The sequence below is a fragment of the Adiantum capillus-veneris genome, chromosome 24 (assembly GCF_014529385.1).
Source record: "Adiantum capillus-veneris isolate H3 chromosome 24, ASM1452938v2, whole genome shotgun sequence".
Taxonomy (NCBI): Eukaryota; Viridiplantae; Streptophyta; class Polypodiopsida; order Polypodiales; family Pteridaceae; genus Adiantum; species Adiantum capillus-veneris.
In genome coordinates this window covers 75,994,699-76,010,235 of record NC_140954.1, presented here as the reverse complement: position 1 = coordinate 76,010,235, position 15,537 = coordinate 75,994,699, and the positions used below count along the sequence as shown (strand labels likewise).

General features: G+C 44.2%; 1 protein-coding gene across 2 annotated transcripts in view; it reads left to right on the top strand.

Moving 5' to 3' along the window:
- LOC147426609 (TAF RNA polymerase I subunit A) overlaps positions 1 to 10,801 on the top strand; it is a 50,257-nt gene extending 39,456 nt beyond the window's left edge. Inside the window, exons 7-9 of one of the 2 annotated variants that reach the window (XM_086497900.1) lie at positions 8,055 to 8,188; positions 8,339 to 8,572; positions 10,514 to 10,801. In XM_086497900.1, coding sequence (XP_086354026.1) covers positions 8,055 to 8,188; positions 8,339 to 8,572; positions 10,514 to 10,713 — 568 coding nt within the window. In that variant the 3' untranslated portion in view covers positions 10,714 to 10,801. Of the gene's footprint in view, positions 1 to 8,054; positions 8,189 to 8,278; positions 8,573 to 10,513 lie in introns of both variants that reach the window. The other variant, XM_086497899.1, reaches the window with a different exon arrangement.
- Positions 10,802 to 15,537: the final 4,736 nt, after the last annotated feature.

Genomic DNA, 15,537 nt, shown 5'->3' with positions numbered 1-15,537 from the left:
GCGTTTTTGCTTTGTAGCAGCGTTTTCAGCCCTAGACACAGTAGTAGAGTAACCCCTTGAAGCATTGCAGAGATCCACCATTTTCAGCCCTTAAAACGCAGCCAAAACAGTCAATTTCAGCCACCGAAACAGTCCCGAAATTCAGCAGATAGAAGACCACAGATTTCAGCCATCAAGTTGTCGTCGTCATCACCGTCGTCGTCATCGGCATAGTCCAAGTTGCATCAGTCCATTGCATATGCATTGTACCACTTTGTGCAATCAAAAGTAGATTCACGGACGAGAGTGGGGCCTTCGTTGGAGGGTTTTACAAACTCTCGGGTGTCGTATCTCTCCTCTCTCTTTCTCTCAGTCTCATACACTTGCACGCACAATATCCACTCACTTTGTTCGTGATCATAACACTCTCCATAAAGACGGAAGGCTCTCTCCTTCCCTAAGAACTAAAAGGAACCTTGAGCAAATATAGATCACTAATCTTGAGAAAATACAACATTCATTCCGCTGCACCTAACATTGGCATCAGAGCTTTGGAAGTGTTCTGCATTACTCAAGGAAAGAACCACAAGAGCCACAAGAATTTTTTTTGCTTGTTGCGGTCGCACGAACCCAAGCTCACTTGGGCGTGTCGATTCCTAATCGTGTTTTGTTGAAGAGTGACAGGAATCCCAAGAAAGAAGGGCTTGTCCAGCCTCCCCTCGTGTCTCTTTTCACTCATTGAGAGCGGATTGTGCACTTAGCGGCCGGCCAATCGACGTGAGGTGGGAAAAAGCAACCTTGGTGTGAGCGCAAGGCCGCCAAGGGGTGCGCCCGCAGAAAGGAGTAGAACTCGGGTGACGAGAAGATCCTTCTCCAACGCGATTTGCAAGCGAAAGAAAACCTCAAGAACCTCAAGGACCCAAGACCCTCAAGAATCAAGAACCTCAAGACCCTCAAGAACCCAAGTTCCTTGTGAACTTAAGAACCAAAGATCCTAGTGCATGGTGGTCGCCCGAAGCGGAATGGATACTTCGCATATAGGTGATGAGCATGAGAGAGGCGACGAAGGATTCTCCCCACCAGGAGATTTTTCCAACCCTCCCCCTTCGCCATCTACGACAAGGATTGCACTAACTCCTATGGAGGCTTTCGACAAGAGGATGATGAACAAGAAGTTAGAAGACAAAGCAAGAGATGCCGAACGAGAAGCAGAAAGAAAAGCCTACGAAGAAGACATGGCAGCCATAGAGCGCTAGTATCAAGAAAGAATGGCAGCCATAGCGCGTGAGAGCGAGCAAGCACGCTTGGAAGCCAAAGCAAGAGAAGCAAACTTTGATCAAGAGAGCAAAGCAAGACAAGTAGAATTTGATTGTGAGAACAAAGCCCTCAAAGAAAAGAGCGACCAACACAACAAAGAGTTTTGGCGACTCTATTCTCAAGTTCAGGCTCAGATGCAAGAGATTTGGGGAAAGGAGACTCTCTCAGTCTCTTCTTCTCCAAAGCATGACCCACAGGATTTGCATGATTATGAGAAGCATGATGAATTGAATGACAATGATTTACATGATTATTTGAATGACAAGCATGATGATTTGGATGACAAAGATAAGCATGATGATTTGAATGATATTGCTAAGCATGATGATTTGGATGTCAATGACAAGCATGATGATTTGCATGATCAAGATGTGATTTCTCACAAGCATGATGATTTGCATGATCAAGATGTGATTTCTCACAAGCATGATGAGTTGCATGAAGATGATGTGATTGTTCACAAGGATGCTGTGTTAGTGGATGCTTTTTCTAGCAAAGCTAACCTCGTTGTAGATTCGATCAATCACGAAGAATCGATCTTGGCTTTCGAGTCAAGGTCCAAAGAACCCCCACAGGACGATTCGATCATTTAGGAAGAACCGATCTTGGCTCTCGAGCCTAGGTCCAAATAACCCTTACAGGAAGTATTATGTGTTCGCATGATTGATACGCACGCATTGTTCGAGCGTTTCATTCGTGATCGTTTCCAGTATTTTAGTCGGCATCTTTATGGGATCGCTTTTCTTAGGCATGACATATTGTATGTTGAGCACGTTTCTCTCATGGATGAGCACGAATGTATGCGGATTTTTCGTGAAAAGCTGAAAAGTATGTATGTAAGGAAGTCACATTCCATGTCTCTTCCTTGGCATGACATAGTTTCCGAACGAGCACATGAAAATATGAGCTCCAAGCGTGGGCATTTCCATTGTGTTTTGCCACAGTTGATTGCTCTAGATCATAAGAGAAAGATTCGATCGCATTGTTTGCATGTGTTTGATGAACGGGTTGTGACTCCGTCTCTATGTTCATTGACATTGCATACACAATCTTTAGAGAAGACAAGATTTTTTTCCTTCACTTTACATGGAATGGGTATGTTCATGGTTTTGTGTTGGAAATGGTTTCAGGAATTTTAGCCATGGAGATTCTTGAAGACGAAAGAAGCAGGTCTCTAGACGAAGTTGAAGCAAGGAAGAAGCCATAGAAGACTTTGTCGCTTTCGGCGCGGCCCAAAGAAGCAAGCGTTGCAGACCTTTATGAAGTTCAAGTACCGCACGACCCACACATCAGAGTGGGCCGGCGAAGAGTCTCTTCCAGGATTCCGGATGCTATTGGTGATCTCCCTCGACGCTATACAATTCGGTACCAATACCTCACTTTGAAAAGGAGGGGATGTCACGTGACACATCCCAACCCTATGTGTCCGTGGACAAGCTACACCACAGCAGGGTTCAGTCAGTCTAGTCAAGTCTAGATTAGCAGTGATCTGGCACTTTTGTGAGTCTATTTGTAGACCGTGCATGCCCAGTCACTAAGTGTAGATGCATATCCTCCGGTTGCACACAACATGATCATTAGTATTCCCTTTAGAATCCATCAGATTCAGTCAGGGGAATTTTCCAGTGCATAATTTCCTATTTTTGGTTATTTTCACTTATTATTTTTAAGTGACTTTCTAACTGTCACAAAACGGGAGCGTACACGAGCACTTAGAAATCTGAAAAATAAAATACTTTGCAAAAGGGAAAGAAGGGAGAAGATCGACACAGTATTGGGGACCAGAAGATGGGCTGGTCCCCCCCCCCCCGTTAAGAGTATTCTTTATTAAGGGAGAATTCTTATACAAGCACGAGAACCCGAGGAAACCCCTCCGTTCTATAATCTTAGACCCGAAGGTCGTGCTTTCCCGTAAAGGGCTTGGGCGCAAGGCCGTTCCTTCCCGTAAGGGACTTAGGCGCGAAACCGTACTTTCTCGTAAGGGACTTAGTCGTAAAGCCGTACTTCCCGTGAAGGGCTTTCCCGTAAGACGGGAGGTTCCTGCAAAACAAACCACACAAAGCAATAATTCTCAATGCGTATCAGCACCTTATACCTGTTGCTCCTTGCTCGGAAAAGCGACCTCCGTACTCAGTCGTCACACGAACACTTGCCGTTTCCGTCGCCAACCTCTGCTCCAGAATCCCAGCGCTAGCACTTTCTGCTGCTCCCGGCCTGCCAAAAAACTGAACGCTTACCGCCCTTTTATAGGCCCTTGCACCCGACGGGAATAGCAGCCGAAAAAGAAGAACTTGGCGCCCTAGAGAGAGGAGAGAGAAGGATCACTGCAGCTGGCGCTTTTCAGAGAGAGGAGAGAGAGAGATCGCAGATTCAGCCTGCGTAGCTTTATTGGCGCTGGATTTTTTAGAGCCTTGCTTTATTTTATTAACAAAAGGGCTGGTCACTTAAAAGTGACCGGCCACTTAATAAAATAAAGTGTGAACCTGTTCAAACTTTAAAAACTCACTCAGTTAGTGAAAATAATGCTACACGAACACATTCCAGGCGTCCCCGGGTGCAGGACACGACACAGATGCAATGTAGACACAGACTCCTCGTGGGAAAACATCTGCCCTCCCGCGACTGTTCCTGCTTTTCGTAAAAAGCTTCATTGAACCCATCTTTATTCTTGTGCTTGCGTTCTTACGCGTATTTTCTTACTCAGTTCGGATTTCCTCCTTAGCCTACGGGATGCCCCCTTACTGATGCACCCGTCACCCATCATGTGACGCATCAGGGGCACTCGTAACCCGGCCCTTTCCACCGAACTTACGGAAACTCCTTCGCGATGTTTACTGTCACCCATCAAATGACACATCAGAGTTGTCCGTTCTTGATGGCAGTTGCTGTAGCTACAATCTTTTAACAGTTCTTAGTGCACACCATAAAATATCCTAAAAAGAGATTAATCATTAAAAATAAGAAAATAGTCCAATTAGCAACACCAACTAAAGTAGGTAGGGCAATTTTGCTAAGTTAATATATAAGCAAACCCAAGTTAGCACTTTCTGGCAGAAGAGGCAGTAGGAGCTTTCCGCTCAACAGGCAACTTCTTAGCATTACCCCCTCAGAGCCTTTAGCGTTTTTGGATCCCCCACACTCGCCACACCTCAGCCCAGCGTTTTCAGTTGGTATCCTCGCCAGAAGTCTTCGAAGCCTGGCAATTGCAGAATCGCTAGCAGCAGTACCATATGCCCTAGCGTTTTGCAGTGGCCATCGCCGGAAACCCCCAGCCAAGCTAGCATTTTTGCTGGCGTTTTTGCTTTGCTGCAGCGATTTCACTTTCAGCCACAATTGGAGCAGTTGCAGCAGCGTTTTCAGCCCTAGACACAGTAGCAGAGTAACCCCTTGAAGCATTGCAGAGATCCACCATTTTCAGCCCTTAAAACGCAGCCAAAACAGTCAATTTCAGCCACCGAAACAGTCCCGAAATTCAGCAGATAGAAGACCACAGATTTCAGCCATCAAGTTGTCGTCGTCATCGGCATAGTCCCAAGTTGCATCAGTCCATTGCATACGCATTGTACCACTTTGTGCAATCAAAAGTAGACCACTCTCGTCGACGAGAGTGGGTCCTTCGGAGGAGGGTTTTACAAACTCTTGGGCGTCGTATCTCTCTTCTCTCTTTCTCTCAGTCTCATACACTTGCACGCACAATATCCACTCACTTTGTTCGTGATCATAACACTCCATAAAGACGGAAGGCTCTCTCCTTCCCTAAGAACTAAAGGAACCTTGAGCAAATATAGATCACTAATCTTGAGAAAATACAACATTCATTCCGCTGCACCTAACAACACTTCCCAGGCATCCCTGGATGCAACCACATGCACGAATGCAATGCAAACATAGATTCCTCGCGGGAAAGCGTCTGCTCTTCCCGGAAAACTCGTTAAAATATTCCGCTTTTTAAGAAAAGCTTCTCAGAACCCATCTTTATTCTTGTGCTTGCGTCTTTACGCGTATTCCTCTTTCCAGCTCGGGTTTCCTGTCAGACCAATGAGATATTCCCTTTCCGATGCTCCCGTCACCCCATCACGTGACGCATCAGGAATATATGTTTCCCGGTCTCTCCCACCGAACTAACAGTAAAACCCTTTCGCGATGCTTAATATCACCTATCATATGACGCATCAGAGTTTTCCGTTCCTGATGGCTTTTAATAATTCCAGTAGATCTACAGTTCCTAACCTTACGGTTCAAGTGCACATCTTTAAATATCCTAATTTCAATAAAAAGAAATTACTCGAGAAAATAAGAAAATAGTCCATTTAGCAACAACCCTTCACCAGACTTTTAGGCAGCTTGCTTCAGATTTCATGTACTATTCCTTGCAGCTAGAGGGATAGAGGCCCTAGACTCAGCGGTTGGCTTCTCTTTTTCCCTATGTGGCATGGACCAGCCTGAGTGGACTTTGGACTCAGTGTTGGAGTGGCTGTAGACATAGGCCCTCAAGTTCTCTCACCACATGGGAGACCTAGGGGTTACAGGCTTGGTTCAGACTCTGTGGCCGTTGGCCAAGTTCTCAGTGACACCTCCAGACTCGGCAGGATGTAGACACATTGTGGTACACTTCTTTGCTGACACGCAGAGCCCGCCATGCTATGAACACATACATGCGAACTCCTGGTGTAACCGGCCTGTAGGGTGGTAGACGTAGGCTTTCGCCCGAAACTTTCCTTTACTTCAATACACAGAGAAACTTTGCAAATAAAAACTTGTAACGGGAATTAACACTTCAAAGCACACACTGCTCAGAAGCTAGAATGCTCTGAGGAGACGCCGACAACCTGTAGGCACCAATAACTGGCGCCCCTTTCGGTATTTCTTTATTCCTTTAGAGGGTAAAGTTACAAAACTAGAGCCCTGGGGATCTTCACCTGTATCCAACTAGATCACACCTGTTCTGGCAAAATTAGGAAGCATAACGGCCCCAAAACTCGCCCTGAACAAATCCCCCTGCTGGAACTCGCTTACAAAGACATAAATCCTCTGTTTTCAACTAGCGTAACCGCGAAACGTTTCAAGGCCGAAATGTTTCACCCTGAAACGCGGCGTTTCACCACGAAACGTTTCAGTCCAAAATGAGAGCACGGTGAAACGTGAGATCGAAACGTGCGTTTAGCGACTTTGGAACTAAAACTTGGTAACTTGTGAGTGAAATGGCTTGTGTTTCACTTGGTGAACGAAACGTTTCAAGGCCCGAAACGTTTCACCTGTCTTGACGTGTCGAAACGCGTTTCATGGTGACGTTGTTTTCAATCCAAAAACAACAACTACAGCTTGCTGTATTTAATGGTTTTTACCCTGTTTTTAGTCCTAAATAGTCTGGAATTGACTTCTTGCACTACACTGTACATGAGAGGGAAAGCTTGCACACCATAGCTTTGGTACCTGCAACAATCCACCATGCAGCTGAAAAATGCAACCCACGTTTTATTTTAACGCTTCCCTCTCTCTCTCTCTCTTAGGTTGGAAAATGCCCAAAAATGTGCCAAGTGGCAGTCATGCATTAATTCCCCGCTTTGGACCTTCTGGTCTAAAAATATCTCAACCGGTTGCTCAGTTGACTTAGCGGCAGAGTAAGGAAACGTTCCTCTTGTCATTCCGGAGCTAATGTCGCAAACAAATTTAATGGCCCAAAATAGCAATTTCCTAAATTTTAGGAGATGCTTACATTGGACTCTCACTGGTCATCTGACCATCTTTCACCACTGGGACCACGTCCAAAAATGCAGTGTAGCCTAGTTCTTGGGTGATTTTCTCTTGGTGACCCCACCTTGGCACTGTGCCTCCATTGAGTTAGTTTCCTAGTATCCACCACTTATTAAGTGTGGCGAGGGGACCTAAATGACTTTGAACTGAGCCTAGACACCCTTTTACTACTGGAATTCCAGTGCTGACCAACTTTCCGTTTGTGGGTGAAACTACTGTTTCACACTGGCCATACAATGTCCGGCCATTTGCAACTTCAAAAAGAGGGTCTCAAAAATTAAACGAAAATCATCGGAAAGAAACCAACAACTAAGATTAGTAGTTGCCACGTCCTCGTGACACCTGGACAGAGGAGGTTGCAGGAGGTGCTAGAGATATGTCATTACTAGATGGTGGTATCCTAGGTTGCATCTCGTGGCTGTATGGTCAACCCATTTATTATCGTTTTAGTTGATGTGGCCGCTAGCGCATTTATGCCATGTGTCACTTTTTTTTATGAGGTGGTATTATAATTAGCAGTCACCCCAAAACAGGGCGCCCCTATTTGTTGGACTCTAGGTCATGTTCATGATTAAAAAGGTGACTCCTACCCCCTCATTATCATTCATCAAGTTGTATGAGCACACTCTTCAATTATTGAGTCATTGCTCTTCTCTCTCTCTCTCTCTCTCCCTCTCTCTCTCAGTGTTTGTCTCAAGTATCTGCCCTTCTCTCTTCATTCCTTTGTCGGGGAGGGGGAGCATATATTGATACCTATTTTTATGCTTGGTATTGTGCTCTAGTCATGTATCTTAGACAGTACTATGAATGATGGAGTTAATCTGTGGATGACTGCCTAAAACTTTTACTAAACCCTTGGAGGTAAATTTGGACTTTTCTTCATTACATCTAGGTATATGATTTGCTTTGGTTTGGAGAAGCAATTGCTTCGAATGTGCTCCTCACCTGTTTTTTCACACCGACTTGAATGATCTGGATGTTGAGGATGTTAGTTTGTTGTGCAGAATTAAGTGCTTGTTTTTGGAATCCTTAACTCCTAAAAACAAAGAAATGCTTATAAATGCTTATGAGGAGCTTTTGAAGAAGGATCCTTCATCAGTACAAACAGTAGAAAGGCTGATTGAGATGCATAAAGCTGGTGAGATTCTTAATTCATTTAAATAAGAGGCCACTGGCTTGGAGTTAGCTGAAGGGTATTTTTATTATTACTGGTATCTGGTATGTACAGGTAATTACACCACGGAAGCTTTGATTCATCAATTAGGCCTTCACCTTGATGCTTGCCCAGGTTCTGTACTGATCTGGAAGAAGCTGGCTTTGTGTTTTCAAAGACTGAAGGAAGCTGATGTACAGCACTGCAAGGAAATAAAGGAGATGAACAATGATGTAGCTGTGCAAGGCACAGGCAAAGTGAATTTACTTCAGCAAGTAAGCGCACGAGAGGAGTGGAAGTTCCGTGAGCGGTGGTGGCTTGTAAAGCATTTTCAAAAGGAGGGTATTGAGGCGGAATTGAATGCCAAGGGTATGTTTGACTTTTGACTTGTATTCATCAAACGACTCATTTTACCACTTTAGTGTATTATACCAAAGCGATGGGGTGGAAGATCTAGAGCATAGAAGCTGAAAGACTTTGCCATAGAAAGAAAAAGTTATCTCGTAAATGCAAAAATGGCACATGAGACCAGAAATAGGGACTACTGGATGATGATACTCTCATCATGAAGTGTCAAAAAGATGAAACATCATTCATCATAATGGACTGAAGATCCTTTCCTTTTCATACAACATCTTTCAGGGGACTCAAAACACCTTGTAAAAGCAGCAATGGTATCTCACTTATATCTCAGAATATGCAGGGCATTGATAGACAGTGCTCCTTGGCCTCAATGTTAAGGTGACATGATCTGCGAATGCAGTTTTCCTGTGTCATCCCTGCTACTTGCCTTCCTAGCCTACGTGATGACATTTAGAGCTGTCCAATGGGCCTCACAGCACGTGATCGTATTCTACCAAACCCAACTTTAGGGGATTCGGAATACAATCACAGTAGTACTGCATCTTTGTGGTGCGAAGCTTCTGCACTTTCGCATGGCATGACTTTATTGATATTGACATGTGAGAGTTGAGTATATGGAGACCAGGTCATATAGAAAGGCCTCCCATGCTCTTTATGTGATGCAAACTGGATCCATCTCTTTAATCTTGTGAATTAAATGGGAGGTCTAGGGGGGACTGCTCTGCTGCAAACTCTTTTCTCACAATGTTGTGGGGACCAAGTTTTGCTGCGAATTGCAAGACAACATGGAAAAATGCGGCCTTTATTGATAACCTTGGAGCTCACATTGGAGTCAGATACATGAATCACAAGCGAACTACTATTGGTGGTAGGAACTTCAGTTTCGGGCTGTCGACACTTTGCAAACAGGTGATACATACCCTTGTGTCGTATTGCCAGTCTTCTTTTTTTTCTTACCATTGAGCGCAGGGAAGGTAGTAAGGAGAAACTTTATACATATCCATGTATTTAAAACTGCACATTGCTGTACATTAGACCCTGGAGGGGCAAGTGTGGGAACTACCTCCCCACTGGGGGAGGAGGGGACACTCGAGAGAATGCAGCCTGTGAGCCTCGAACCCTCAACCTTGGGGTTACATCACTAAGGTTTCACCAACTGAGCTACGCTTCTTGCCAGTCTTTGTGCATATTATCTACATGTTTCTCTTTCTTCACATTACATCCGTCCTATGCGGCCTTGTTCTGCTGCAGGTTCTGGCATTTGTATACAGGTTTCAGAAATGCCTGTTTATAATTTTTTCCAGCAGGCCCACTGAATATTTTGGGTGCCTCAACTCTTCACTCTTTACTTCTGATTCAAGGGGGCGTCGTCTCTCTTTGGTCATGTGAGATACATGATTTAGGGACCCATACCTTTCTCTTTTGTCATGCGACTTGAGGCTTAGGGATCCAAATCTGCCTGGCACTCTGCATGCTGTTGGTTTTTGGTGGGCTAGTGTTGGCCCTTGAATTTTGTAGAGAAGGTTGAGGTGGCCTTTGATCCTTGTTCCATTCTTGAGCAGTCATGGTCGACGTTCCTATGTTACCTCGGCAGGAAATACTTACTGAAGGTTTTCAGAGCGGTACGCTATGTGAAGAATGGAAATATAAAAAATCTAACCCTTATTTTGAAAATTATTGCACCAGACTTCGTGTAGCTATGTTCCCACAAATCTGCTCTCATGGTTTTTTGAACGAACAATATAATAGGCAACTTCTGTAGGTGTAGGATGCATGAATAGCGACATAGGCGCTTATTTTATACACAATGATTTTACCCAGTGGTAAACCGTACTCCAAGATTCATTCAGGAGTCGAGTCTGTTTCACTGTTATTTGAAAGAGAAGCCTGCTTCTGTTGCGTGTTGTGAGAAAATTGAGATGATTAGTTTCTTGTGTTGGATGTCAGGTAGTCAGTGGCTTTTGTTCAAAGCTGCCTCTGCTGCTCATATATATGGCCCTCATATGCATTATGTTTTGGAGGCTGAGAAGAATCTTCAAGCGCTAGGAAACTACTTGTACTTGGAGAAGCTGCAGAGACACAAGCGAAGCTCCTCTGACTTGATTGCCCTTTTGACAAATTTGGATGATCTCAAGGATGCTTGCTGATTTTTTATTTTTTCTGTACAAAAAATTGTATACTTACAGGTGTCTCGGTTTTAATGGGCTCAATGAATGTGAAAATTTCTTAGGTAAAGTGGGTTAGCGAGTGCCTATGACAAATAGCCAGTCTCTGCAATTTTGCTAGCCTTCATTTTTTTAATGAAAAATAGTTCTGAATGCATGGGCGCAATACGTATGTCTTTCCAATTACGTTTTTAAGCAGCTATCTTCCACTCAGTCTGTTTTAAGCATTCCAAACAGTATACATATAAACCAAACACACCCCCCCCCCAACCCCCGCGTCCTTTCGCTCGTTTGGTTAAAAATCCTCCTCCCCTCTATGGATATATGATTGGAATGATCTCATCTGTCCAAGAGGAGCTCATCATTTTTGAAATGGCAATAAGAGAAGGACAAGAATGTCAAGGTGGACCGGCACTAAGGCGTGCATTGTCACATTCAAGGATGATAACAAATTTCTCATGGAGGTAGTAGGTGCTTTAAGGAAGAGGTGGCTGCCATTAGAGTTGTCGAGGGGAAGGAAGAAAGGAGGTTGATTGGGAGGCTAGAAAGGGGGATATTAGCTTTTTGACCTCAACTTGTGCTACAATACAAGAAGGCAACTGGAAGATGAAAGAATAATGGAGTGGAAGCTGAAATAAGAATGCACTCTGCAATCACGCAGCAAGCTTGAAGCAATGATGGGAAAAAGGTCCCAATGCAGGGAGATGAGGAAAAAAGGCAATGCCAGAGAGAGAAAGAGAGAGAGAGAGAGAGTCAACCCTTTCGTTTCAAAGGGTTGGGTTCTTGAAGGTCGGAAATTTGGTTATGTAGAGTGAGGGGGGGGGAGAGGAGCAGAGAAATTTTAACGATGTACAAACAATCCGGAGCGAGAGAGAGAGAGAGATAGATAGATAGTTCTATTATCGTCTTGGGAGGTCAAATATGACCTATGGGACCAAATGAACATGTCACGTGGTGTGAGTGGAGTTCATAAGTGACTCTCGATGTTCAAAAATGGCTGAAATGAGCGTCGCAATAGAGAGTCCACATCGTGGTTGGGAGAGGAAGGTATGTAGGGAGAGATCATGGCTGAATATATGGGGAAAAAAGGACCTAATGTGGTCAAAAGCTGAGCACTCAAGTAGTGTGTGGTACTCACTCTCGCATTTGACGAGGGCATAAGGTGCAAAGTCGATGACACTCCTCGCCATTGCCCCAACGTCCTGTCTCGCAACGTAGAGAATGGGAGCTAAGACGAATGGAGGCAATGGTGCGGATCGCACTCAACGGGATGGGCTCAAGGATGTAGGAATGGGTTCGGTTATCTCGTTCCGAGAAGAAGAGAGATTTGTAGTTTGGGGCAACGTGTGTGGTGTAATGGCTGAAGCGAGAACCTCCGGATTTCTCCCAAGCCGTGATACATTGGCGTTGTAAGAAGGCCTCATTAACTTGGGAGTCGATCGACGCATCCTTGACCAAGTGACATGCATCCCATCTTCCAAATCATTTCTTGATATCAAGCATTCACCCCGAACTTAGTATTTTGCTCTTGCATGTCTTTTGAACCATTTGACTTGCTTCATATGCGATTCTAGGAAGTCGATGCAAAGGGCTACGTTGTGTCTTACGCATGTACTCCACAATCCTTTGCATGCCCAAGACCTCAATGGGAAGCAATCCGGACTCAAGAAGTAAGAGCATGTAGGGTATTTGTGTCTTGACTTGGAGAAAGTTGGTGAGAAAACGCTTTTGGACATTCTCAAACTCTTTCCAAGTAGACTTCCCGATGTTTCCACCCCACACCTCCACTCCATAAAGAAGCATCGGTGTCACCAATGTGTCAAAGAGGTACTTTTTGAGAGCCCAACACTTGATCTCTCCTGCATTGCACATGTTCTCAAATGCATAATAGGCCCTCTTTTCGGCTTCCAAGCGACACATTGCACAATCCTTCCATTTATGGTTGGATGGAACCTCAAGGCCAAGGTACTTGAAGTGATCTACCACTTCAAGTTTCTCATTGTTATATACAATGCATGGATTTTCATCATTGAGGGTCTTTACAAGCATAACTTTGGTTTTGAATCCATTCACGATCAGCCCGCTATGTAGGCAAAAGCGTTCCAAGACACTCATAAGCTTTTGTGCATCTTCTAAGGTATGTGCCAAGAGCACTACATCATCGGCATAAAGCAAAAGCATGATCACCGCATTTCCAATCTTAACCTCTTCTATGCCTTCTTGCTGCATAAAGTCAAGAACCATGCATTCCAATTCATCAATGAGTAGCCCAAAGAGGGTGGGGAAAAGTGGGCATCCTTGTTTGACACCAATAGTGCTTGCAAAAAATTTCTGAAATTCCACCTCCCATACGTAATCGACATATCACTTTTTGGTAGATGCGAAAGACTGCATGCATAAATTCTCTCGGCACTTGAAGGCTTTGCATACGTCTCCAAAGATTTTCTCGCGGTACCATGTCAAAAGCTTTCTTGAAATCCACAAAGCAACAATACAACTTTTTTCCTTTCAATCGAGACGCCTCCATAAGAACTCGAAGAGTGACAAGGTGATCAATAGTGCTATGATACTTTCGAAAACCTGCTTGGCCAAGTGCACGTTTGCCATTCTTTTCAGCCCATTCACTTATCTTCATCTCCATGATACATCCAAATAACTTTGCCATTAAAGAACCAACCATTATAGTGCGATAGTTGTGCACATTGTTTACATCTCCTCCTTTGTGCAAAGGTTTGATCCAATTTGCACTCCAATCATGAGGCATGCCATACTGAAGTGCAAGGTTAAACATATCGCATATCCAATATCGTGTTTTCTTGCTTGTCCATTTAATCATTTCAGTCACCTGCCTTGCGAGTAGCAAGTTTCTCAAGCGCGTGGCATACATCTTCAATGGTAAAGAAGGGAGACATAAACGGAAGGGAGCTACAACACTCCATCTTATCAACATTGGGTTTCTCATAGAGATTCTTACAATGCATATACATATCCTCAAGAGTCAAGTCACCAAAGCTCTCAACGCGCTTGCCTTTTAGATTTTGCCAAAACTTGCCACATGCATGTGCTTTCTCTTGTGCTAAAAGAAGTTGTTTTTCGACTTCCCACCTTCTCCTCTTCTTTTGAACAAGTGCTTTGTTGTGTGTGAACATTCCAAGTAAACTTCCTTGTCTTTGATTGCATCCAATCTTAGCAAGTGTTTTCGGGCTTGACTACATTCCATGTCAAACCATTTCTTCTTGGTGCTACCCTTCTTAGACCTTTTGCAAGACATGTGTTTCACAGAAAAGCATTCCTTCGCACAAGAGAAAATTACTTCTTTGAAAACTTTCCACTTGCATTCTAATGTTGGGCTCTCTTGATGCTCTATCATGCTTAACATTTGGTCCACCATATCAGCATATATAAGTGCTCGTTTGAAGTCTAGACGTAGGTACAAATGATTCACATCATGATTGGAGGCTACATGCTCGGGCCGTCTACCACACTTGAGGTCAATACATAACATCCTATGATCCGATTCCGGATTCCATTCACCAAGTGTAAAGCTTTGTATGCATTCTAGAGTGGCTTTCGAGAACAACATATAGTCAATCACGCTAGCACCGTTGTGCTTTCTACATGTAAAGTCATTGGTGCTTTGCCATAGAGATACACCATTTGCAATGAGCATTCCGGTACTATTGCACATATGTAGAAGTGACTTTCCATAGTGATCCACTTCTTTTGCATCATTAGAACTTCGATTATACATGTATGAGTCATCCATTCTTCTTGAGACATGTTGCATGTCTACTTGTTGTGTGTCGTGTTGTAGCATATTTGTGCGAGCATTCATGTCTCCAAAAACAATGACTTCACCTTGATCCTTGTAATGAGCAATGTCTTCCTCTAGTTCAACAAAGGGTTGATCTCTATCCATATTCAAGCAAGCATAAAAGTTGGAGTCATAGTGAGGAATGTAGCAACCGGCCACAAACATGACTTGACCATTTGGTGGGCTGATTTTCAGCCATAAGTAGCGTTTATACTTATCTTCTTTGACAATGGAAATATTTTTCAAACCCTTTTTGGTCATACATGCTACGCCTCCTTGGCCTCTTCGTTGCTTTGCATTTTTGGCCCACATCAAAGAATGCACATCGTATTTGTCAAATCCAAGAATTCGTTGCGCATCATGCTCCCATGTTTCGACAAGAAGTATCACATCGGAGTCATTGGTAAGCTCATCAATGAAGGGGATCGGGGAGCACCACAGACGGAGAGAGAGAGAGAGAGAGAGAGAGAGAGAGAGAGAGAGAGAGAGAGAAGGAGACACACACGGTGTGGGTGGGGAGACTCAAAGAGTGAGCAGCCCCCTATACACTTATGCTATGTATAAGGTATACAAGTCAGTGGGCGCCCAGACTCTGGGTAGCCGGGCAAGGCACAGACGCCTATACCCCAACAACCTCCCACTTAAAGGCGACTATGCCTTTAAGCAAGAGAACCTAGTCTAAAGACTACAAAAGGCGAGAGAAAACCGCTCTCAACCGATGTCCACTGGCTGGCTGTGATCGTGTGCATCCGGCTGTCCTACTCACGTGTAAGTCTATACACCACAAGACGTACCGCACACGTACTGCAAGTATGTACACAATACCTGCATATCTCCCTCGTGCACTATGCCATCATCAGTCAACAAACGACTGACAACCCCAACTGCAAATGCTCCCACTGCAGCTGCGATATCCGGTCTCAAGATCAACATCTCATACATGAGACCACCGAATGCCGATGCAATGCTAGCGGGCCCTGCTAGCTCTACGG